Source organism: Knufia obscura (genome assembly GCF_036327395.1).
Source record: "Knufia obscura strain CCFEE 5817 isolate CBS 148926 chromosome Unknown scaffold_2, whole genome shotgun sequence".
NCBI lineage: Eukaryota > Fungi > Ascomycota > Eurotiomycetes > Chaetothyriales > Trichomeriaceae > Knufia > Knufia obscura.
The window spans coordinates 1,541,694-1,565,756 of NW_027042688.1; the positions used below are offsets into that span (position 1 = coordinate 1,541,694).

Below are 24,063 nucleotides of genomic sequence, written 5' to 3' on the forward strand. Positions count from 1 at the left end.
TATAACTTCCGGAGGCAGATGTGCTAGATGTAGAGGCTGCTGTCGATGACGCATCAGTGGAAGACAGTAGTGAGGTATCGAAAAGGGCTCGGATTGGCGAGATCAGATCACCATTGGCGGCGAAAGGTCGTGATGCGCAGGCCTGATTCATCGTATCGACAAAGTTGCCGATAATTACACTTTCTTCCTGAGACTGTAGACATCTTGCACAGTCTGCGGCATTATTGGTATATGCTGAGCTGCTTGCTGAGCAGTAGTCGTATTGACCAACGTAAGGATGTTGATTGACCCAGAGGAGTTGCAACACATCGGTCAAAGGTGCACAAGCTGAAGTGCATGCATTGACCGCTGCAATGTGAGGAGTAGTCGTGGAGGTGAGACAATATTGCTATTTCATATGAACTACGAATGGTTAGCGAGTACTAATCGCAGGAGCATTCGACTTACACAATGTCCAGAATTGGTCGCTATTTCCATCCGTGTAGGAGGAGTTGATGTATGTGCTGTCGATGGTGCAGTCCAAGCATGACTGTAAGGTTTGACCTTTTGTGGTGCTTGCAAAGTCGTCCGTCAAGCATACCAGATCTGACGTCCCTGATCCTTCGGTACTGTCGCAGCTGCTAGAGCATGGAGTTCCTTTCGCGACATAGAGTGCAGAGCAGATCTGACCACACAGGAATGCTAGGAGAATTGGTTTGAACATGTTAACATGCTATAGGTCTATTCTATGACTGCAAAGATGTGGAAGGAAAGCTGAGAAGTCCTCGTGCGCAAGTCCTTAGGCACAGGTCTTTGCGCCATTTCATCAGAGACGGTGCTGTGGAACGATTCGACATAATCATACTGAGGGAGCCGCGTGAGACGTCTGATGAACCAAAAGAACGTAGAAACCCCAAGGCAGAGCATCCTAACCATATGAAGCAAGAGCGTTGAAGGCTTAGTTTGAGCCAATTTGTGTTGACCAATAGAAACTTAGTCTGCTGCAACCTCGCTTGGCGATCCTCAACGCGCGGCCTTGTTCTTCGCCAATCAAACGTGGCCCCCGAAGTTAGTCCCGCCGTGAAGGACTCTTAGTGTAGTACAGGCGGGAACTAGTCTGTTTCAGCATACTGTAACTCGGAAATGGAGGTGCCCAGGTCCCGGGTGGTTTAAGAATCGGCTCAGTCCCTCGAGCGTCGAAAAGACTTGTCCTCATAGCCTGCTCCTCGTACTGCTGGTCTTGATCCGTTGATGGTACATGTCTCTCATCTCGCGGCGCAGCATCTTTCCAGAAGGTGTCCTCGGTATCTGCAAACGTATCAATACTGTCCAAGTTCACGCATTGACCAGAATACTCACAGCCTCAACCACTTCAATGCCACCAGCCAGATGCTTGTGCTTGCTCAACCGCTGACTGACATGTTCGTTCAACTTTCGTACGACGGTCGGCTCACCTTGTGTCTTGCCCTCGACACTCAATACAACCCATGCGCGTGGAAAAAGACTGCCATCTCCTCTTTCGTTGTCAACACCAGCCACACATGCATCTACTACTAACTTTTCCGGATGATCCAGCAACGTATCCTCGACTTCCGTCGCCGCCACTTGTAGGCCCTTCACCTTTATCATCTCCTTTAGCCGATCCAGGTAGTGAATTCGATCTTCAGCATCACGCAGGACGAGGTCTCCAGTGCGAAGCCACCCGGGCTCTGCAAATATTTCTGCTGTCGCTTTCTGATCGTGAAAATAGCCCATACACACAACATTACCTCGCGCCCAGAGCTCGCCTTTGGTGCCTTTCGGGACATCTTCCAACGTGTCTGGGTCGACGACACGACCCTCCATGCCCGGTAGAAGGAACCCAATAGTTCCTGGCTCAGAGGCGCGCAGGCCGAAAAGGCCCGCCATTGGAGGTGAAGCAATGGATGCTGCTTCGGATAACCCATATCCTGAAGGTATTGGTGTCTTGTTTGGCAATTTCTCTGCTAGCTGGTATGCTACATCTGGTGGAAGATAGGCGGCGCCGCTACCACAACTAACAACTGATGACAGGTCATATTTTTCCGTCAACGGTGACTGCGCTAGCTGTCGGACAATTGGAGGCACAAGAGGTAGCGCGGTGATCTTGTACTTCTGAATCGACCTCAGCGCAAGCTCAATGTCCCACTTGGGCATCATGACGTTGGTTGCAGGTTGCAAGTTCACCCGGAGAATCCACAGAATCATGCCATAGGAATGATATGCCGGAACAATCCCGAGCACTGTCTGTGGGGTGAGTGGCTCGACGCCCGCGAACTTAGCAGTCATTGTCGTTACAGTCATGCCTTGCAACCCGCTATGTATGGCATTTCTGTGTGAGATCATCATTGCTTTTGGCAAGCCAGAGGTGCCGGACGATTGGAAGAGGTAGCATAGCTTGTCACCACCGACAAGCTTGCGTTGAGGCTCCGGAAGATGGGCGCCTTGCCGCACCAAAGCCTCTACGGTCCGATGACCTTGCACATCGTCCAAAGATGCATCGTCCGACAGCACAACTATCTTGTTTATATCAAGGACAAGTTGCAGCTGGTCGGCTGGACCCTTGCCTAGCTTGATGGCTTCACCCACAACAGGTAGCAATGTTTCGTGGCACACAAGCGAAGTGATCTGCATCTTCCTCAATACATGCCACAACTCAAACGGCGTTGAACCAGGACTGATGCCTCCAAATACAAGTTCAGCTCGGAAGCAGGCGTGTGCAAGCATGGGATAATGGATATGGTTGCGGGAGAACAACCCAAGGATCTCACCGCTCTCGGTATCATCCTTTGGTGACCGCGCGAGGCTGAGCGGATTTAGTCCATCATATCGCAGAACTCGAGCGACCGAACAGACCCTGTTGTAGAACTGATGTAGCGTAACGCGCTCGTCGGTCACGGCATTGACGAAGAGGTCGTAGTCTGGAGGCAATGGCTGGTCGCGTGGAAAGCAGAATTCATGTACATTTAGGTCTTCGGCAGTAGTCGCAAACGGGCCGAAGGGCGACTTGAAGACCTTATCGTTGGTCGGCACATACTTCGAGTGCACATCCGGTGCGTCCGGGTGAATGAACCTTGCCCATCGAGGAGGCATCTTCCTATCTCGATGAACGCCGCTTCATGGTGTTCAAAATATGCTTTGGATGAAAGCAATGCCGTCTTAAGCCACAACTGGGGAAGTATCGAAGTTCACGCTGGTTAGCGGGGAAAGAGCCGGTCGTGTCTCGAGTACCTCGGTTACCGTGGGTCAACAGCACAAATGCTCTGAACCCGATAGTACGTCCGGGGGGAGATTGCTTACTATAAGTATACAGATTCACACAATCTGAAATCGAACGCACAGTGTTCTTTGATGACAATGAACCCTGAGATGTCCTAGCGCTAGCTCCTCTACAGCTTCTCGCTATCTACGACCAGATCCTTGGCGTTGTTGGATGTGAAGTGTAGTGTTGTCGGATTCAGCGGTGTATTGACCAGTAAGACTTATTATTCAGTCTGCTTCACACCCTCCACGCCGCAGGGCTGCGTCTTCTGTCTGGATGAACCAGAGAAAGGTCACCAACCACTGGCAGGAGAAAGCATAGGAATCCGTCGCCGACAAGGCTACTTGTCTTTAGCCTAACACTTTACGCGTCGCTCACGCGTGATTTAGTCTCCGGTAGTGCGGTATATACGGCAGCCGGTTAATGCCAACTTTTGACAATGACCGCGACCGACAAGAATTGGTTTGGAATCGAGAATGCTACAGGCCGAGGGCCAGCCACAAGGAACGTAGTGGCTCCCGCCTCTGCGCAGCAGAGCGGCCGTAGCATGGTGTGCGGCTGTTCGTTAGACTGGCATGGATTTTTCGCAAGACTTTACTTTGAGTCTAATTGATACCAAGCATCAGCAAGGAACTTGCAAATCGCGATAGCCTGTTACTCATACCTTTAGTCGCATGCGCCATCCTCACGGATCCGGCAAGCACAGTTGGTCGTCGTTCGATCTTGCCGTACACTGGCAGGGTGGCAGCTCGAGGTAACGACAGTGGCCCAAGCTCGTAAGCAGCTCCTCCGTCCGCGTCTCGGTATTGTAGCCCCCTATTTCCTACGTATCGCAATGCTATCTGCGGATGGACGTTCTGAACGGCTGAGCAGCTGGCGGCCAATCGAACCACGACGCCTCAATATGACTCGAACACTCGACTCATGAACTCCTCCACCCCCAGGTTCCCCGCAAAATGGTTGGACCGAGGCGCCGCTTATCATGAAGTGCCCGTCAAACATGTCATTGATACAAGGCTGTGAATAGGGCGTGTACAGTTCGGGGTTATTTAATCACACATGACACATATGAGGACCGGCCTCTTGCATCTCAAAAAGTCTTTTCTGTCAGATCCTTCATTGGCGTGCGTTAGGCGATCCAGTCCCTCGGCTCGGCTTCAAGATGAACAAGTACAATCTTCTTTGTATCATCTATTGCTCCTTTGGCGCCTTCTTCTACGGCTACGACTCTGGTCTCACCACTTCGATCATCGGCTACCCCGAGTTCATCTCGTACTTCAACTTCAATGCCACCACTCTCGGCGCTCTAGGGTCTGCCTACTATGCTGGAAACTTCGGTGGAAGTCTCGTCAATCTCTGGCTGCCTGATAAGGTCGGACGACTAAGAGCGGTGCAAATTGCGTCCGTCATATCGATTGTTGGCGCGGGTATGCAAACTGGTGCTCAGGGCTTGGGCGTGCTACTCGCGGGAAGGGCTATCGGTGGGGTGGCCTGTGGAATCATAGTCAGCCTGTGCCCCCTCTACGCGAGTGAGGTCTCACCTCCACATGTACGTGGACGTGTAGGGGGTCTTTACAAGTGAGAATCTCGCCGCTAGTAAAGTGTCTAGCTAACATGGTCCTGTCTAGCATTAACATAAACGTCTCGTACTCGCTGACCGAGTGGATGGGATTAGGATTCTCGTACATTGGCGGCAGTGCTGGGGGCCTGAAATGGCGACTGTTCATCGGACTGCAGCTCTTGTGCGCTGTCATCATGTTAGTCGGCTCCATTTGGATGCCGGAAAGTCCGCGTTGGCTCGTTGTACAGAAACGCCACGACGAAGCCCTGACTGTCTTGTCGAAGCTCCATGGCACTGAGGTCCATGAGGCCGACGATAGCGAGGAGATGCCCTTCTACCGCCGTGAGTTCGAACAGATTGAGGCGCAGATCAGACTGGAGCAAGAGACACCGCAGTTTGGTTTGATTGCCATTCTCAAACGTCCTTCGTACAGAAAGCGGTTGTTCCTCATCCTGTTCTTCTTCTGTTTTCAACAACTTACGGTCGGTCAATCTTTACTAAGGTACGAGAAAGTCAAAGCATCACTAACATGGTGTAGGCAATAATTCCGCTTCAGAATTATCAAGTCATCCTTTATGGGTCTCTTGGTATCGAGGGAAAGATCCCTCTCGTGCTGGTAGGGGTCTGGGGGACGTTAGGCGTCATCTTCGCCTGTGGAGGTGCATACTTCTTTGACAAGCTCGGCCGACGCAAGTCTTTCTTCATCTCCATGAGCGGCGTCTTGCTCGGATCCGTCATGCTTGTCATATTTTGGGCTCGATACGAAGCCACCGGCAATTCCGTTAAGGTCTTGGGTAATCTAGCGCTTTGGTCTATGTTCGTATATCTGGTCGGATACGCTTGGATTCTGAACAGCTTTGGCTACGCCTACGCTCCTGAAATATTGGTAAGCCTTTCCACAACTTGGAACTGTTACGCCACTAACAAAGGCTTCAGCCTATGGAAATCCGCTCGACCGGCCTCGGATTGGGCTTTGCAATGTTGAACGGTCAGTCATCCTCTGTGAATCATCCATTCATTTCTTTAAGGGCTAACAAGAATTCAGCGATTATCATCATGCTTGTCCAGGTGACGCCAATTGCGGTTGAAGCGATAAGCTGGCGCTACTTTCTGATCTTCGTCTTCATGGATGCTATCTTCGTAGTTGTGTTTTACTTTGTAAGCCAGACTGCCAGAACTCCTGGAATTTGTTCCCTAACACATTGCAGTACTTTCCCGAGACGGCCAACGTCCCATTGGAAGAGGTTGCAGCCCTATTTGGAGACAAGGTATGTAGGGATCCGATCTTCGGTGGCTCGTGTTTGCTGATGAACTGGTAACAGGTCGCGTTCACGCTTCACGATGCTGTGAAGATGGAGGAACCGGGTACGAGGAAGAGGACCGAGGCCACGACATCGGACCATATTGAGCAGGTAGCATGAAGCTCGCGTTACGTGTCGACCCAGTGTTAGCGCCATTTGTGCTGCGGCTACACTTCCATTCCTTCAATCGGCTATCTGATCCTCGCGGATGGCAGGTAGGCAGTTCTGGCTGACCATCTGAGTTCCAAAGACGTTTGGAAAATGGCCGTATCGAAGAAGGATAAGAACTTAGCTGTTAGCAAGGCTTCCTCATCCAATCAAACCTCCGCCAACCTTGATGCTTGTAAACTCACAAGCTTGCGTATCCCTGTGCTACTGAATGTTCAAACTGCTGCCTGAAGCATTAGGTGTGCTTTGGTAGCATATAGGTAAACAGTGCATTGCTATATTCTCGAATGTTGCTTCCATAGACTTATTAGGGCAGACTGGACACTTCTCGGCCTGTCAGTGGTTTTCGGCATGCTATTGGTAGGTCGCCGCGTGCTGCGCACTACCATGCTGTGAGCACCGATGCTATCAGAGATAGTCCGCACAAAAGACGTACTAAGCACTAAAGACTAGGCCGACCGAATCACCTATCTAGAGGTTAGCACTTTATAGGCACAGTTGATCACTGAACCTTTAGAATTGTTGCCTCATTCTTTCCAAAAGGCTGCATCAGGCTGAAAGCCCAGGTGTTTCTGCAATCCGGAATACATACTTCCTAGCACTGTTTTTACCATCTTTCAGATCTTTCAATGCTTGCTCCACAGCCTCAAGCCCACCAGCTCTGACCTCGAATGGGTGGCCTTTGAATGTGCCAGCCTGCAACGCCTTCGTGAACCATCGAGATGTCACCAGACCCAGATCACTTCCAGGAGCCTCACTTCCAGGAGCCCCATAACCTTCGCCAGTATCACTGTGTACTAAGCCTACAAGTGTTGTACTCTTGGTTGCGGGTGCCGTGTCCCAATCGGGTACGCCCTGAACAAGATCGATGTATCCATCCTTGGCGACGATCTCAGTCAAAACCTTCTTGCTCGGCTCGCCAATTCCTGGATCGAGTCCATGTCGCGGTTCCGGATAGCCCCCTGAGTTAAGATAATCGCGTATCTGATTAACGACGTTGTCCGCGCCATCACAGTAGTCAAAGACAGCATCACCTTTACTGGTATCAAGCAGTGTTTTGACATAATCTTTTCCTTGCCCCGCAACCGTTATGATGGGATGGATGTTGCTGTTTCGGGCAAGCTGAATGGCGAAAGACCCAACAGAGGTACTGGCGCCATAGATTATCAAAGGCGTGGGCTTGGTGGCCGGGTTCCAAGGAGCCGGGAGTTGTAAATTGCGGAACAAAGCAACTGCGGCAGTCAGAGCTGCAAGAGGAATGGTTGCAGCCTCTGTATTGGAAAAGTCAGCGTCGCGTTGCAATGTGGCCTGAGCCCAGATTGTGGTCCATACCTTCGAAAGATGTGGAGGGCGGGAGATGAAAAGTTGTGTGATCCCACGCAATCGCATACTCTGCGTAAGAGCCTCCATGTCTGCCCATCTCGTGGAACGCCGCGACACGATCTCCTTCCTATACACGCATCAGCATCAGCAAAAGCTCACTCTCCTCCAACTTTGTACGTACTTACCTTGAATTCGATGACATGTTTGCCGACCTTTTCAACTACTCCCGCTACATCGTCACCTTGATTGATACCTCTCTTCCCTTTTGCCATGTGTTCATCTATGATGGGATTCCCAACCGAGCCACCATACAACTCTGCCCACATTGGATCTTTCCAATCTTTGGGGTTGGATCCAGAGACGACGACTTTGATGAGCACTTCCTTCGGGCCGGGCTCAGGAATTGGTTCATCTATGATTTGGACTTTGGGCACAGTACCTGGCAGATTGATGATTGATTTCATGTTTCGTAGACTCGTCGTTGCGACTTCAACGATGTATAAGACTTGGGTTGGTCAAGTAGCTTCCTTTTATATTGTTCGCGGTGATACAGAAGATTGGTCGATTGACGTTATAATTGGCTAGTGGCATCATGAGTAACGCCATTTTATGAGTGAACGCTTTCTGATTGAGGTTCTCAAAAGTGTGGGAATTGGCGAGTACTTCGGCGAGATGAGGGCTATCTGTTACGCCATACCATTGTGCATGCGCACCCGTCCGGAAGCACGACAACGGCCAGCAGTTTATGCCTTACTCAGTAATGAGATATGAAATCAGTGTTATTTGATTCTTCATAGTTCCTAAATGCAGAGCTAAAGGTAGCGCAGCTTCCAGATTCGTCCGTGTTCGTCCGTGTTCCTTCACATCGATCCGAATCAGCATGTTAAGTTCTTAAGCCTCTAGCTGTTCAGGAACAATGCATTATGGAAGTACCCTCGACAGTGCATAGATTGACTGCTCAGCACGTGCTCTCCTCGCTGTGAACAGAAGGTTTGCCGATTGCGGGAATTTGAATGACCGACGGTATGTCTCAGATTCTCAGCGCTATTGACTGACAAAAGTATTCCATCCAGTCCTGTGAAACATGATTCTTATGTTACGATCGGGCCATCAGCATTTGGAATTGAGCTTACGTGTCGATATGGTGGCCTTAGCTCGCGGATCCGACGCGACGATGCGCGATTATGATTACATAACGCGCGAAGGAGCGAATGCCCAAGGAAGTTGTACTTTCAGACATCAGAATTCTCTTCGCATCGAGCAACGGCCAAATTGATAGCCCTGGATTCCCAGACTTGCCTACCTTCGGCGTCCATTCTCATGACATCTTACCTACCGCTTTGCGAGAATTTCCGTGTCGTTTCAGTGTTGACCTTGCCGTCCTTGTTGTCTTGAAGGAGGCATGCCACGGAGGCGCGCTATCTATGTCTGCTCGGCATGTCACCAGCGTAAGGTCCGCTGCGACGTGGGCGCCACCAAAATTCCATGCTCTAAATGCGCGGAGCTAGGAGAGACCTGCACGCTTCGCACAAGGAAGCCTTATAGGTAAAGTCCTCTACGCCTTGTCGTGAAAACGATGACTAAGTGTCTCATGTAGTAGAAAGCCGAGATCCAGATGCTCGGGCTCTATGCCAGATAATGACGAACAGAACTCCGCCAATAGCTCATGCTCACTTTCCCATGGCGATCAAGCCAAGCTTGTGGCTGCCGCGATCTCGCAGCCGAGCTCGAGAATAGCGCCAATTTTCGTGGGTGAAGGTGGGTACGGAGACATAGTTCAAGCGGTAGGACATCCTGGACATCGACATTTTTTTGTTCCTGCAGAAGCGGATAAGTCACTGAGCTCCGAAGACCTGGCATATCTGAAGATCAAGGGGTGCTTCACGCTTCCTACAAACAGCGAGCAACTTGTTCGAGCTTATTTGCTCTTCGTCCATCCGTCCTTCCCGGTTCTTGATGGTCAGAATTTCTCACAAGAATATGCAAGTGGTGGCATTGATAGCATCAATTTACTGCTCCTCTGGAGCATGTTTTCCATTGCAGCAAGTTATGTACCCGGCCACGCACGGAGCGCTGTAAAAGAGTCTTATGTCCAACGAGCAAAGCTTCTCTTTGACCTGGCCTATGAGAACGACAAGATTGTGCTCATTCAGTCAACACTTCTTTTGAGTTTCTGGTTTGCAGAAGCAGAAGATATCAAGCAGTCATGGTACTGGACGGGAATAGCTTTTGGCATTGCGCAGACACTCGGCATACATCGCGACCTCAAATCTGGCTCTAAGGGAGGTGCCACCGTGGAGCGTGGCATATGGCGGAACATCTGGCGATGCTGCATTGTCCGGGACACCTGGCTAGCATTCGGCATGGGAAGGCCATTGAGGTGGAGCACAGCGAATTCCACATGTCCTTTACTTCCTACCTCGCTTCATCCGTTTCAAAACGTTGTTCTTGATGGAGAAGAGCTGTACTCAGCATCCGAGGCTAGTGGCTTTCTCGAGATATGGCAGGACCTTGTTACAGTCACCGAAACCCTGAGAGAGTTTCTAACATCGAAGGAAACGCAAAATGCTAGCATAATGGCAAGGGTCGAAGCTTTGAGGTCTCCAGGTGATGACTCCAAGATGACACTGCTCTTGAAGATTGCCAGCCGCCACCTCAAGCTACATCAATACGCAGCATTATTCGCCCTCTCCCAGAGGTACGCTGATGTGGGAAAATCGGCTGCGGTGGCGGGTACTACCTCGATCGTCACGGCATTCTTGGCTGACTCGACTACTGAATACGTCGCCCCTACTGCAATACCGCTTATTGTACCAGCCATGCTTTCCCACGTTAAGGCATCAGTGGTCTCAAGCCCTAAACAGAGCAAGCATGATCTCGATACGCATTTTCGGTTCTTAAGCATGATCGAACACAACTATCCTGCGGCTTCGATCGTAAGGAGAGTCTTCCTAGCCGTGCAAAGCGTGACTGCTACAGATTACAATATAGCGGCACAAGCTGAAGATCTCGTACCACCAGGTTTCGATTGGTTGCCTGAACTTGGACAGCAGAAGATAGGGGTGGTCTAACAGTGTTTACCGACTGGAGAGGAGCAGAAGCTGCAGCTGCCTCACGGGGTTTTCCGAGTCTGACAGATGAATCGCTCGTGACCGCTGTGCACCTGCATCGTACAGTCTCATTCCCTTCAATGTCAACGGACGCCTCCTGTCTGTGTACGCAGCCGCAAATCACAGTGCGATTCCGAAACTACCGAATTTGCCGAAGTTGCCGAACTTACCAAATATGCCGATGCCTTAACGCTAGTTGTCAAAGTGGTCAGCCTTATTGCAAGGCTGCATTGATGTGCAATGGCCCTACAGCATCGGTCAACCATCCTCACTACTACACGGAATAGGTAGACTCTTCGCACCTTGCTCGAACAATGCACGAGTGATACAATGGGCTAGTAATCCAGTGGGCTAGAGCAGCCTGCGGCATGACCACGCAGTCAAGTACGATGGCATCATGGTTGTAAGCTGCGGACTGGAGACAAAACCCAGACAACACCATGAAGTGGCTGAGTACATCAGCGATGATCACGACCAAGTCGCAGCGGCCTCTGCCACCACGCCTTACGGGTACCGCGCCAGTAGTCAGTCCGGAGGGCATTAGCGATCCACAACCCGGCATCTTCGGTATCTTCACTACCTCTCCCCTCTCATGCATATAAGGTCCTCCATTGCAGCCAGCATGCCAACATCCCACACGAAGCTTTGACCATCACATCAGTCGTGATCTAAACGACCAGAATCACAATGAAATTTCATGGTGCACTAGCTAGGTGTGTGGCATTCTCGACACTACAGCAGCTCACCTTAGCCCAGTCAGCGCAGGAGCTCATTGACTCTGTCCTCAATCCAGATCCAGACTCGGCGACATACTCATCTTACTCATCAGAGATCTACTATAACGCAACCTTGTACAATCAGACACCCATCGCATCAACGAACTATGATCGCCTCGAGGCATCTGCGAAGCTGCGACTACCCGCAGCAGCCTACGACTATGCAGCCGGAGGTGCAGGATTGGGAAAGACAGTCGCTGCAAACCGCAAAGCTTTCGACCAAGTGAGATACACCACGGACGACTGGCATCCAATATTGACAGTTACCAGTGGCAGATAGTCCCCCGAATGATGAGAGATGTGCTTCCTCATCGTAACCTAAGTACGAATCTGTTCGGCCGGACACTACCAGCACCAGTGGTTATGGCGCCGGTAGGAGTCCAAACACTTTTTCATCCAACCGGAGAGCGTGCAACAGCGAAGGTCTTCGGCGAGCTGGGTTTGCCGTATACGCTCAGCACAGCCACAAGCACAGGGTTCGCCGATGTTGCAGAGGCTAACGGCGATGGCAGTCCTCGTTGGTATCAATTGTACTGGCCCAGCGATGACGATCTAACGCGCTCCTATCTCCGATCGGCGAAGGAGAACGGATACGAGGTCCTTGTGGTGACGGTTGATACCTGGGATCTCGGATGGAGAACTCGTGACCTGGACCGAGGATTCTTCCCCTTCATCAGAGGTATTGGAGTGCAGATCGGGCTTGAAGACTCCTGTGCTCACGAGAAGCTCGGTTTCAACCCATTGGCTCCGAATGCAACAGCTGAGCAGAAACAGACAGCAGCCTTGTATCACGTCATTACCACCTCCAGGGGTATCTCGCCTGTCTGGAGGAACCTGACGAAGTTAAGAGAATTTTGGGGTGACGGTCCGATTGTATTGAAGGGCATACAGACTGCAGAGGACGCACAGATGGCCGTTGAATATGGTATAGACGGCATCATATTGAGCAATGTGAGTTTCTTCGACAACATTATCTGCTTTATTGACAACCATGAAGCACGGCGGGCGACAAGTAGACGGTGCAATCGGCTCTCTCGAAGCTCTTCCTTCCATTGTGGAGGCTGTAAAGGGGAAGATAACCATCGGATTCGACGGAGGCATTCGCTCAGGAGCAGACATGTGAGTTTAGCTAGGAAGACGCTGGTCAGAGCTAACATGCATAGATACAAAGCTATTGCGCTCGGTGCCGACTTCGTGCAGCTTGGTCGCCCCGTTCTCTGGGGCCTAGCCCACGAAGGGGAGAAAGGGGTCCGGCATGTGCTGAAATCACTTCTGGCTGAATTTGACCTCACTGTCGGGCTGTCTGGATGCGAGACGCTTGACCAGGTCAATTCGACATTTTTACAAAGGGTTGAGTAATCAAGAGGACTGCTTGTCCTCGAAGCGAAGAACACGACAAGATCGTTCTATCTCTGTGCCAAAGGTCTTCTGTACCTTGTGCTCTAGACTATCCAACCACGCCTCAAGCACGCACTACTTGCAGTTCTCCCGCCCTGTGCTTCAACTAATCGATATTCCAATCCACGAACAATAACTTGCCTCTCATGAAGGCTTCCTCGGGGCTTGAAGCCAGACCATGAAATCCGCCGGCAAAAAATCTGCAGAAGCTAGTCAGCATATACGCTCGAACAGAGTACACACTAACCATCATCCATAACAAGCACAACCGATCCCCTGTTCATTCGTCATGACAACTCCAGGCTAGATTCTAATCACCCAAGTATCCCGATTCCCACTTGCAGACAGCTGAAGAACGCGACAGAGACCACTTTCGACACAGTATAAGCCGAGACCTCGCCCTGTGCAATAACGAAGCCAGCAGCCGACGCACCATTGACGATCACCGCAACAGCGCCCTCGACACGAACGAAGGCTTGACGGACCAGCACCGTCCCCGTCATCTTCACATTCATACTTTCCATGAACATATCAACATCCATATCCTTGATCGTTGGACTCTGGTATCACCAAACGCAGCATTGCTCCCGAGGCGTGCACGTTTCCCGTGTCTATCGCAAATCGTGAGAACGCCCTGTCTGTCCACTTTGTTCTTCTTCGTGATATTTGCGACGTATACGGAGACTTTGACGATGGAGAACGTGGCGTCCGCAGCTTCCTTGGTCTCGAGTAACCTGTTCTCTCGGCTTCGAGGAGACCGATGTGAGAAACGCCGGCTTTGGTGAAGGTGAGGAAGAGGACTGGGCAGGCGTCTATGCCTCCGCCGCTGCCGGTAACGAAGATGTTCTGCCTGTGACGTTGGGCTCTGATCTTAATGCGTGGGCTGATTGACGGGTAGGATGTGGTGTGCCACTTTGAGTGGACAAGGGGGAATGGTGCTCGGCACGGGAGAGACGCATCTTCGCTGGTGCGTGATCAGGCTGGACGCTGGACCCGCTGCTGAGACCTGCTGTTGTTGCTAGACCTCACTCAGATACTTTCTGGGGAATATGATAATGCCAGCTCTGACATACTCGAGATCAAGCTCGCTGTCACGAGGACTTCGACGTTGGGTTGCAGAATGCTTCATTTGCTGTATTACAGCATCGAAGGCCTGCGAGAGATAGCATGTACGATACGGACGATGCGTTCGCTGAGGGATACGATGTACGGCATCGTAATTCACAGCACATCTGATGACATGCTTGGTTTTTTTTCCAAGACCCAATCTGGTAGAGGTTTGTTGGCGGCTAGGGGACATGTCCCGCCGAACGGGATCGCGTCAAATCCGAATCCTCAGATTACGAGATTCCATGAACGATACCATGATGTTGTATGTCTCTGCTACGAGGATGGGCGAGCAACCATTCTAAGATCACCAAGTTGTTGCGTTGGAGGCTGCAAACAAGAATTTTTAAACAAAGGGGACTTGTTACCATAGAGAGTGCCTGGCACTAGCGCGTGTGCTTTTGTATGAACAGAGCTATACCATGTTGAGGCCATCCAACATAGTCTTCGTGAGCGCCTTCTTCTCCAGCCGTCACAGCCGCTTGTTGTTTTATGTCAATTATACATCCCCATCTTTTCGGAAGCGACAGTGATGCTTAAGCAGCGCAGATGCCCGTTTCGGCCGCTATGTTGGTGCGTGCCGGTGTTTAAGTGTTAGCGCTGAATTCCGTTCCTAGGTATAGCTGAACCGGCAGAGTACCTAAATATACCTAGTCCTATAGGCGCAATCTCTTCCGTTCCAGGCACCGGGGACACCACGTTTGGGCATACGACAAGCACTGATCACAAGTCGCGAAATCTGAAGCAGAGAAATCACGATAGTTCAACGTCAAAGTTGTTTCGAAGTCCTGATCTCCACCGTGAATTTCGAACACAAGGATGAACGAGGATGAGCAAACGCTCATCTCCGGGCTATGCTGTACTTGCCTCTGGCATGAACTACTACTGTCTTAGGCTAGGGAAGCCCCTGCAGTACAACGAAGCACCACGTATAGATCGCCTAATCAACATCAACAACGAGCCGTGAACCAGCCTTCGGAGTACCGCGCAGATGCAATTCTCACGCACAGGTATCCCAAACTTGCGCATTATGATAGCTGGCCTCATACCTATACAACATCGATATGGTGAATTACCCCAGTGTCTGTACATGATCACAATGGCTCTTACAAACTATGAAACTCCAAGAACTACTGAGGTCCCCCAATCAGCACCTTGATGCCCTTCCCATCTCTGATATCCTCAAAAGCCTGCAACGCCTCCTCAAACTTCACGGTCCTGCTAATCACGTCCTTCACCTTGACAGCGCCGGTACTGACAAGATTCAACGCGGTCTGATAGTCACCCTGGCTGTATCTGAACGATCCTCGAATCGTCAACTCTTTAGTACAGGCAGCCATGATCGGGAAGGTGCATTCATCCCGTCCCATGCCACCCTGGACATAGGAGCCGCCTCTCCGCAGGACGTGGATGGCTGCTTGTATCGAAGGCTCAGCACCTGACGCATCAATCGCAACGTCTGCGCCTTCACCCAGCTCATTCTCCTTGATAATGTTGGCTGCATTCTCCGGTGCTGATATCTTTTGCGAGATGTATGTCGAGGTTATAGGTGCAGCAAATTTCTTCACGAACTCGAGGCGCTCCGGATTGATATCGACAGAAACAATCTTGGATGCACCGAGCGACTTCGCAACCGCGGCACACAAGATTCCGACCGGGCCCGCGCCGAAGACGACCACACTGTCGCCGTGTTTGATGTTACTTTGTCTTGTGACGTGCACAGCCACAGCCAGAGGCTCCAATAAAGCGCCTTCTTCTAGCGTGACGTGTTCAGGTAGCTTGTAGCAAAGATCTTCCGGCAAAGTGTAATACTTGGCTAGCGTTCCATCATACGGTGGTGTCGCAGCAAATTGCATGTCGAGACATAGGTTGTAATGGCCCTCCTTGCATCTAATGCACCGACGACAGGGAATGCCTGGCTCCATGGCGACACGATCGCCCTTCTTCAGCGTCTTGACGGAGGATCCTGTCTCTAGCACAGTACCTGAGCATAATTAGCATCCTAGCTATAGCCATTTCTCTATTGACCAGTACTCACCCGAAGATTCATGTCCGAGGACCATAGGGTCATTGACAACGTATTCTCCAATTCTGCCATGTTGCCAGTAGTGGATATCACTGCCGCATATGCCAGTGAAATTGACTTGTAGAAGGACGCCGTAGGGGTCTTTGAGCTCAGGTATGGGTCGGTCTTCGTACACAATCTCCTTGACCCCGGTTAGGATGAAAGACTGGTTCTTGGTCTCTGTTTGTGCCGCCATCTTCTTGTCTGGGTGTTATTGTAATTGCTCAGTTCCAGATTCGAGTTCGAGCATCGCAGGCATTTTTAGTCCGCGACGGAATTGATGTCACTTTGTCGCACCCCACCGCGAACGTGCTCCGAACCATGCGCAATTTAGCCTGAAGAGACCTCCGGAGGTGAACGGATTGCCCCCGAAGCTCGATTCCCCGCACACGGAAATGGCTCGAAATGGTAATCCGGCCGCTCACTATTTGTTGGCCTCCATCTGAACAATCTTGTCGCAATTGAGCAGGCAGTATGGATCGTAGGCTTGCTTCAGCTGCAACGTTGTTAGCATGAACTTAGGAGTAGACAGTATCGACTTACCTTTCGCATGGCATTGACAGTATCATCGCCGAGTTCCTCGATGAGGTTGAGTCTCTTCTTCAATCCAACGCCGTGCTCACCAGTGATCGTACCTTCCATTTCAATGGCTCGATCGACCATGAACTGTACAACACGCTCGGCCGTCTTCTTCTCGGCGTCGTTGTAAAGGAGAATGGTGTGAAAGTTGCCGTCACCAACGTGACCAACGATACCTCCTAGCAGACCGCTTTCAACAAGCTTGTCCTTCGTTTCCTGGATGATGTTTGGTAGGTCACTAATGGGGACAGCAACATCAGTGGTCCAGACATGGTCACTCTCATCTCGACGTTTTGCCATTACACTCCAAAGGGCTTCTTTTCGTGCAGACCACAGTTCCTGAGCCTCATCAGCGTCTTTGGCAAACTCAAATTTCCTGTTACGAGACTCTTTGGCCAACTTCTGGACAAGGTTGATCTGGTCTTTGACACCATTCTTGGTTCCTGCGAACTTGAAGAAGAGAGTGGCAGCCTCGTCCCATTTCCTAGCAGTAGTGCCACTGTCGTTGATGCATCGCATTTGTACATCATCGAGGATCTCCATGCCATTGACTTGAATGCCTGCACCGACCACTTTCGACACACATTGAGCAGCATCGTGAATAGTGGGGAAGGTCGCGACAGCCACGGATTGGTTTGCAGGGAGGATAGTGACCTTCAGTATAGCCTCAGTGACGATACCAAGAGTGCCTTCGCTACCGATGAACATCTGGGTGAGGTTGTAACCAGCACTCGACTTGCGTGGACGTCTCCTCGTCTTGACAACAGTGCCATCAGCCATCACCACAGTAAGAGAGACGACCCATTCTCGCATTGTACCGAACCTGAAAGCGTTTGTGCCTGAACATCCTGTGCCTATCATGCCGCCAATCTTCGCACCTGGACCGGGGTCTGGAGGGAAGAACATGTTGTGGTCAGCCAAGTGCTCGTTGAGATCTTCCCAACCAAGTGCAGGTTGAACAGTTATATCGAGATCTTTCGGGTGGAAATCCAGAATCTTGTCCATTCGGCCCATATCTATGCAGATGCCGCCCCTTGTGGGTGCAAAATGACCTTCCAAGCTCGTACCGCCAGATAGCGCAGTAACGGGGATCTTCCTCTTGTGGCAGACTTTCATGATCTTGGAGACTTCTTCGGTAGTAGCAGGATAGACGATCGCGAAAGGGACCTCGGAGGGCTTTGTGGTGTAAGAGGACCATTCGGAACCAGAGTGCGCTTTGCAATCATCGTCGGTCGTGGAGACATTTTCTTTGCCAACGATCTGACAGAAATCGACCCAAGCAGCCTGTAGAACCGTTGGGCGTGTATCAAGTCGAGGAGGTTGCGCCTGCGCGAGAGGAGTGGTAGATTCACCAGGAAGGTCTTTCGGGGAGCGCTTTCCTAGCCAGTATGCCGTTCCTGCAATAGCACCAGCAACTGGGTGAAGTCAGTCACTCTCTTGCTTATGTGCGAGCACGATATACGTACGGACGATGAATGAGACGACAGAACCGATGTAGTCCGTGTCTGTAGCTCGCCGGATCTTTGCGAAACGATCGCTGTCGGCTCTTTCACGCTGTATGCGGTCGAAAGTGCTTTGATAAAGAGATAGTCGGAAGCTGACTGGATCCTCATCTTTGCCAGGCTTCTTTTCATCTAGCAGCCTTCGCGACGAATGAAAGGTTCGCGACAGTGTAGATTGGAGGAATCCTCGGTGAAGCACAGACTCGGTAGGCCGAATCGTCGCCTGTGCTAGACGGAACACTGACTTAGTGCTCGCCATGGTCGAAGGGGACAAAGACTGCAATGCAAGAACTTTCACACCATTCTACAGCTGATAATAGAAGCCTTATAGAGGAATCTAGAGCTCAAGGGACATACGGAGTCCTGTCTCGGGCTCTCGGTACAGACAACAGATGGTGGAGACGGCGTGAACTGCGGAGAAGTTCTAAAATCCACTTTGGGCTACACCTTCACTTTCAACATTCACGTATAACAACGTGTCTTGTAAGCCACGACTCCTGGGCATGCATCAGAGATCCTGCAACTGTATATTCAAGGGTACAAAGGAAGCACTAAGAAGACGTGTAGACCCATGTTTGAGGCAGACCACCGCTCATGCCACCGTGCTCGTCGTGGTGAAGAGCGAGAAGGTGTACACGTTCTCACCATGATAGACGACTCGAAACTCGTGAAAGTCACGGCATTGTGCGAATTGATGGAAGCCTTGGTTGCAAATTCACACGAGTCAGGTTTCATGAGCAGAAAACACGTTAACGAACGATGCCACAACACGAGCTACTGAAGCCGATCAGCAGATCCATTATATGGTCAAACGAAAGAAGTGACTACTCATAGACTCATCTGATTACCTACTAGCCGGCAAAATGTGTTTGCAGCACAAGTTACAACGAGTAAACAGAAGGTGAGCTTGAAAGCAACAGTCGTGGCTTGTTGTCCCTTCATGCTGTGAAGCACAACAGATCGAGCTTCTGTGAATGAGTACCAGTCGTGCTGTTGCTACTTACAACTAATATGCTCCCTTAAAGTGCATGTGTCGATGGACTTCAAGTGACGCTGTCGCCCACTTCACTGATAGCGAACACTGCCTTGCAGCTTGAACTCTCTTCACGTGAACTTCCCTTCAGCATATCTTTTCCATCTTGAACAATCGATCTGTCAGAGGAACGAAGACAATAGATCCAGAAGTGCGCACGATCTGTTGACCCATTCAGATATTAAGACCCATCTCTACAATGCCCACAAAGCGAAAACCTGCGCAGAAGCAGAAGGACAACAAGAAGAAGGAACGGCCAAGCTTGACACCAAGTGAGCAAGAAATCCTTGACCGTTTGCCTCCACCAGGTGAACTAACAAGAAAAGTTCTTGCCAAGGACAAAGTCGCACCAACGTACCTTCTCTATGTTGTCTTGCATACAACCTTCGAAAGGCCTCCGCAAGTCATCATCCGAAAGACATACGAGTCACAATTTGAAGCGCTCGAGGCTTTCAGGCGGGAATACGATATGTGGATTACGGGCGATGCAAAGACCGGCTTGTTTCCACGAAGGCACACAGAACAGCAGCTGGCGAGCTCATACCTCTTCAATATCATGGAGATGAACAAGCGCAAGACTGCAGCCCCAGAAGACATCGTCGCAGAGAACAAGTATCGTGGCCGGGGAAAGGTCGAGTATACAATAGTACACCGGGATGATGCCGATTTGGAGGACGATGACCACAGCAAGAGAAGGTGTGTGGTAGTTTGTGAGGAGACCACCAGCGAGAAGATGTGACTGGGTGGCTTGTTGTCGAGGAGTCTTCTTGATGAGATGCCTTGGTTGTTACATCTCGGAAGCCCTTGCTGGTGCTGCTCGAACCGAGTACGGATTCGATGTGGTGTGACAAAACGAGCCATATGAGGGCTGTGAAATATCAACGACGACGCAACGCTTCAGAAGTATTGAGACACGGTCATGTTTAACATGCTGTCCTGACTCTCTTACATGCTTAGCATGGAATGCTATTTGTTTCTTTCAGTGGTGCTCAGTATCCATCGTTGGCAACACTATAGCTGCTGCCGAACGGTGTCAACCGATCCGGGCCTGCGAAGTCCGGCCTCGGCGGAGGTTACAGCCAAGAAAACCAGCTCCTCCATGCGCTTGGCAAGCACGCGCCAAGAGTGCTTATTCCTGGATTACCGACCTCTAATCAGTTTTGGGCAGGCACGTTCGGTGGCCAGCGCCGTATGATAGGTCCTCTTATCGCAACCACGCAAAGACGCGAGACCATGTAACAACACGCGATTTTGCTTGGCCATGAGCCGCCGAGCTCGACCTGTCAGCTCTCTTGAGCATCGAAAGCTGAAATATGTGTTTGACCTCGTGCACTTTCGCCGCTGTCGCTTCTCGCGCACGTCTTTCCTTGTTCTTGCATACTGAAAGGGGCCCGCCAGAGTGGCACATCGACATGCAGTTACTTACGGTAACAGCCCTTGCGCTCGCCGCCTCAACAAGCTTCGCGACCGCCGAAGATGTGCTCTACAGCAAGCGTCAGCTAGCAAAGCGCCAACTGGACAATGCGGGCAACTACAACATGTGTCAGTAGCGTGCGTTTCCAAGAACCTACGATTCACTGACATGACTAGCTTTCTTCCACATCAACGATGTTCATGCCCATCTGGACGAATTCAGTTCCTCTGGTACTGATTGTACAGAGCCAGAGGAAGGATGCTATGGCGGATACGCCCGTGTCAAGACCGTCATTGACCGACAGAGGCCTCTCGTGAATGACAATCTGTTACTGAACGTCGGCGATGAGTTCCAAGGAACGCTCTATTACAGTTACTACGGAGGCGAGAAGATCGCCGACACCCTGAATCAAATGGGCTTCGACGGCATGACCCTCGGCAACCACGAATTCGATGGCGGTGACGACGAGCTCGGTGCCTTCCTCGAGAACCTGACATTCCCAATCATCTCAGCAAACATCCAGTCAACCCAGCCTCAACTAAACGCCACCATAAAACCATTCCACATCTACCCCGAATACCAACTCGCAGTTGTCGGCGTAACAACCGAAACAACCCCCCAAATAGCCAACGTCGGCGACGGCACAACCTTCACCCCCGCCATCGAAGCAGTCCAAAACACAGTAAATTACATCCGCACAACAACAAACATCACCCGAATCGCCGCAATCACCCACATCGGCTACGAAGAAGACATCCGTCTAGCCGAGGAGACCACAGGCCTCTACCTCATCATGGGCGGCCACAGCCACACCCTCCTCGGCGACGACGAAGACGCCGAAGGCGATTATCCCACAATTGTCGAAAACAGTGAAGGCGAAGAGGTCTTCATTGTCACCGCCTACCGCTGGGGCGAGTACTTAGGCTACATCGACGTGCTCTACGACGCTGACGGCAAAATCCTCGAGTACCACGGCGCCCCAATCCACCTGACTAACACAACCGAGCAAGACCCCGAGCTACAAGCTCAAATCGACGCCTGGCGTGTCCCCTTCGAAGCCTTTGCGTCCGAAGAACTCGGACAGACAAACGTGGAGCTCGACCAGTCGACCTGCCAGCAACAGGAATGTCTCCTCGGCGACTTCATGGCCGACGCAATGCTCGCATACCGACGTAATCTCTCCGAGGGCGCAGACTTCGCGCTGATCAACGCAGGTGGGATCCGTGCCACGATAGATCAAGGTCCAATTACCAGAGGGGAAGTCCTCACCGCCTTCCCCTTCGGCAACGCAATCGTCGAAATCACACTGTCCGGCGACGACCTCTGGAACGTCCTCGAGGGGATCTTCACCGGCGTCAGCCAATTCAACGGCGAAGAAGTGACCAGTTTCCTCCAGGTCAGCCAGGGTATTCAAATCGGGTATAACCCCGCCAACGGCAATGGTACGAAGCTGGTAAATGTTACAATTGGGGATACGCCGCTTGACAGGGCTATGGACTATCAAATCGTCACGCTGGATTTCCTGGCAGGTGGGGGTGATAACTTCTTTGTGTCGACTGCTGATTTTGTGACGCTGGATACGCAGGATGAGGTGTTGACGCAGTATATTTTGGCGCAGACGCCGGTGGGTATCAGTCTTGACGGGCGGATTGCTGAGGTTGAGGGTCAGGCTGCGAACGCAACGAGCGGGACGAACGGCACGGCGGAGGAAGGCGAAGGAGCGGAAGGGGAAGGGCAGCAGGAGGGATCTGGAGAGGGCTCCAGTACGAGTAGTGGCAATGTGGTGTCCATCGCGTCTACTACTGTGATCGTTGCGGTTGCGGCGTGTCTGATGGCTCTGATATAGTTTGCTCGAGCTGTGAACTGGCACGTACGATGCCATCCGATGAACATTGCACATAAAGGGCCTAAATCCGCTTCAGCTTTACCGTCAACACCACTTCTGACACCCACCGCTTGACTGACTATGCTTGTTCTCTATTTGATCATTCTAGTTCTATCCAGAGACGTTGAACCCACTCCCACTTGTAGAACCCTTCCACGCTATCAAAGTCCCCAATCAACTCAAGAGCTTCCTCCCATTGATAACTATACTTCTCGCCCGGATACACCACAGTCTCATAATAAGGAACAGTCTCATAGTGCGAAATAATCCAACCCTCGCTCAAGTCATCGAAATAAGAAGTCTCGGGCACAAACACAACACGCGGTTTCCCCACAGGACGTCCATCACGATAATCCCTCTCCATCGTTTCTATATACTAGGATTACAAAGCAGGTTAAGAAGGCGAATAGTAAGAGAAAGTAAGTATAATCGTAGTCGTAGTCGTATAAGAAGTAAAAGGGTACTAGTAGTTAACCGATCCTTCTGAACGAGAAGAAAGCTACTCTATCTAACACTAATAATAACTACCTCTTTAATCCTAATACTAATAACGAGCTAGCGAATAATTAAGCGATTGATATTAACGATATTAACGTGGATATACCGTTATAGTAGCGATAGAATACGATTATAATAATACTTAATACCCTAAGTAATAACGAGCTAGTATAGGTATAATAAGGCGTAGAACTATCGTAACAGTATATTAATAGCTATAATTACGCTTAATAAGTACGTTTAATTAGCGAAGTTTAAGAAGGTATACTCAGCCGATAAGCGGTAACGATTAAGATAAAAGTACTAGATTTAGCCGTGATTTAGGTTAATTATTCTTATTTGATACCCGGTCGCAATTACTATAAGGGTTTTACTATTAGTAATAGCTAGCGACGAGGTTTTACGAAAGCTTATATAATTATAAGAAACATATAATATATCCTAGAATTTCTTCGCACTAGATAAAGACCTAATTTCGTAGCTAAAATCCTACTTATCGCCTAATACGAAGAACGAAAAGGACTATTATATATTTAAGATTATAACGTTATATAAGGGTAGTGCTATAGAGGATTAAGAGTTAGTACTATAAAGAACTATCTTTAGAATTAAGAGAATACTTACTATAAAGCCTTACTAATACCTTTAATCTCGAGTAAAGAATAACTATTAAGCTTACTCTAGTATATATTATAGAAGTATACTAATCTATAGACTTACTACTTAAAACGATTCTATTGATTTATAATATTATATCTTAAATAAAGTACCTTACTCTTAAAGGTATAGAATTAAGTAAAGAAGTAGTTAGTAATAATAATTAAGTTATTAGCGATATTATAATAAGTAATTTAGATATACTCTAATAGAGCTATAGTCTTTTAAGTATTATAGTCTAGTAAGTACTTTATTAAACTATTTTAGTAATAATCGATAATAGATAGTATAACGAATAGATTTAGAGATCTAAGATTCTTAATATATACTTTATGCTATTAATAACGTTTATACTAAAAGAGACGAGTACCTTAGAAACTACTAAAGAAGTAAGTAATTAAGCTAATAAGTACTTCTAACTCCGATA

General features: G+C 50.0%; 9 protein-coding genes across 9 annotated transcripts; 5 read left to right on the forward strand and 4 right to left on the reverse strand.

Moving 5' to 3' along the window:
* Positions 1–1,314: 1,314 nt before the first annotated feature.
* On the reverse strand, positions 1,315–3,090 carry PMZ80_002418 (uncharacterized protein; the record flags this gene model as incomplete). The annotated part of the gene is made up of 1 exon (XM_064870851.1): positions 1,315–3,090. One exon carries the CDS (start codon positions 3,088–3,090, stop codon positions 1,315–1,317), a length of 1,776 nt encoding a protein of 591 aa, XP_064733304.1.
* Positions 3,091–4,421: 1,331 nt separating this feature from the next.
* Positions 4,422–6,241, forward strand: PMZ80_002419 (uncharacterized protein; the record flags this gene model as incomplete). The annotated part of the gene is made up of 7 exons (XM_064870852.1): positions 4,422–4,837; positions 4,888–5,302; positions 5,359–5,706; positions 5,757–5,808; positions 5,866–5,978; positions 6,029–6,088; positions 6,143–6,241. 7 exons carry the CDS (start codon positions 4,422–4,424, stop codon positions 6,239–6,241), a joined length of 1,503 nt encoding a protein of 500 aa, XP_064733305.1.
* A 597-nt stretch (positions 6,242–6,838) lies between these two features.
* On the reverse strand, positions 6,839–8,076 carry PMZ80_002420 (uncharacterized protein; the record flags this gene model as incomplete). The annotated part of the gene is made up of 3 exons (XM_064870853.1): positions 6,839–7,560; positions 7,622–7,739; positions 7,798–8,076. The coding sequence occupies 3 exons, from the start codon at positions 8,074–8,076 to the stop codon at positions 6,839–6,841; spliced, it is 1,119 nt and encodes a 372-aa protein (XP_064733306.1).
* Positions 8,077–9,240: 1,164 nt separating this feature from the next.
* PMZ80_002421 (uncharacterized protein) lies at positions 9,241–10,683 on the forward strand (the record flags this gene model as incomplete). The annotated part of the gene is made up of 1 exon (XM_064870854.1): positions 9,241–10,683. The coding sequence occupies one exon, from the start codon at positions 9,241–9,243 to the stop codon at positions 10,681–10,683; it is 1,443 nt and encodes a 480-aa protein (XP_064733307.1).
* Positions 10,684–11,409: 726 nt separating this feature from the next.
* On the forward strand, positions 11,410–12,857 carry PMZ80_002422 (uncharacterized protein; the record flags this gene model as incomplete). Its single annotated transcript, XM_064870855.1, has 4 exons — positions 11,410–11,721; positions 11,769–12,449; positions 12,496–12,617; positions 12,662–12,857. The coding sequence occupies 4 exons, from the start codon at positions 11,410–11,412 to the stop codon at positions 12,855–12,857; spliced, it is 1,311 nt and encodes a 436-aa protein (XP_064733308.1).
* A 2,276-nt stretch (positions 12,858–15,133) lies between these two features.
* On the reverse strand, positions 15,134–16,264 carry PMZ80_002423 (uncharacterized protein; the record flags this gene model as incomplete). Its single annotated transcript, XM_064870856.1, has 2 exons — positions 15,134–15,987; positions 16,042–16,264. The coding sequence occupies 2 exons, from the start codon at positions 16,262–16,264 to the stop codon at positions 15,134–15,136; spliced, it is 1,077 nt and encodes a 358-aa protein (XP_064733309.1).
* Positions 16,265–16,492: 228 nt separating this feature from the next.
* On the reverse strand, positions 16,493–18,408 carry DLD1 (D-lactate ferricytochrome c oxidoreductase; the record flags this gene model as incomplete). Its single annotated transcript, XM_064870857.1, has 3 exons — positions 16,493–16,564; positions 16,612–18,062; positions 18,114–18,408. The coding sequence occupies 3 exons, from the start codon at positions 18,406–18,408 to the stop codon at positions 16,493–16,495; spliced, it is 1,818 nt and encodes a 605-aa protein (XP_064733310.1).
* Positions 18,409–19,381: 973 nt separating this feature from the next.
* Positions 19,382–19,921, forward strand: PMZ80_002425 (uncharacterized protein; the record flags this gene model as incomplete). The annotated part of the gene is made up of 1 exon (XM_064870858.1): positions 19,382–19,921. The coding sequence occupies one exon, from the start codon at positions 19,382–19,384 to the stop codon at positions 19,919–19,921; it is 540 nt and encodes a 179-aa protein (XP_064733311.1).
* A 673-nt stretch (positions 19,922–20,594) lies between these two features.
* PMZ80_002426 (uncharacterized protein) lies at positions 20,595–22,442 on the forward strand (the record flags this gene model as incomplete). The annotated part of the gene is made up of 2 exons (XM_064870859.1): positions 20,595–20,724; positions 20,773–22,442. 2 exons carry the CDS (start codon positions 20,595–20,597, stop codon positions 22,440–22,442), a joined length of 1,800 nt encoding a protein of 599 aa, XP_064733312.1.
* Between the last annotated feature and the right edge of the window lie 1,621 nt (positions 22,443–24,063).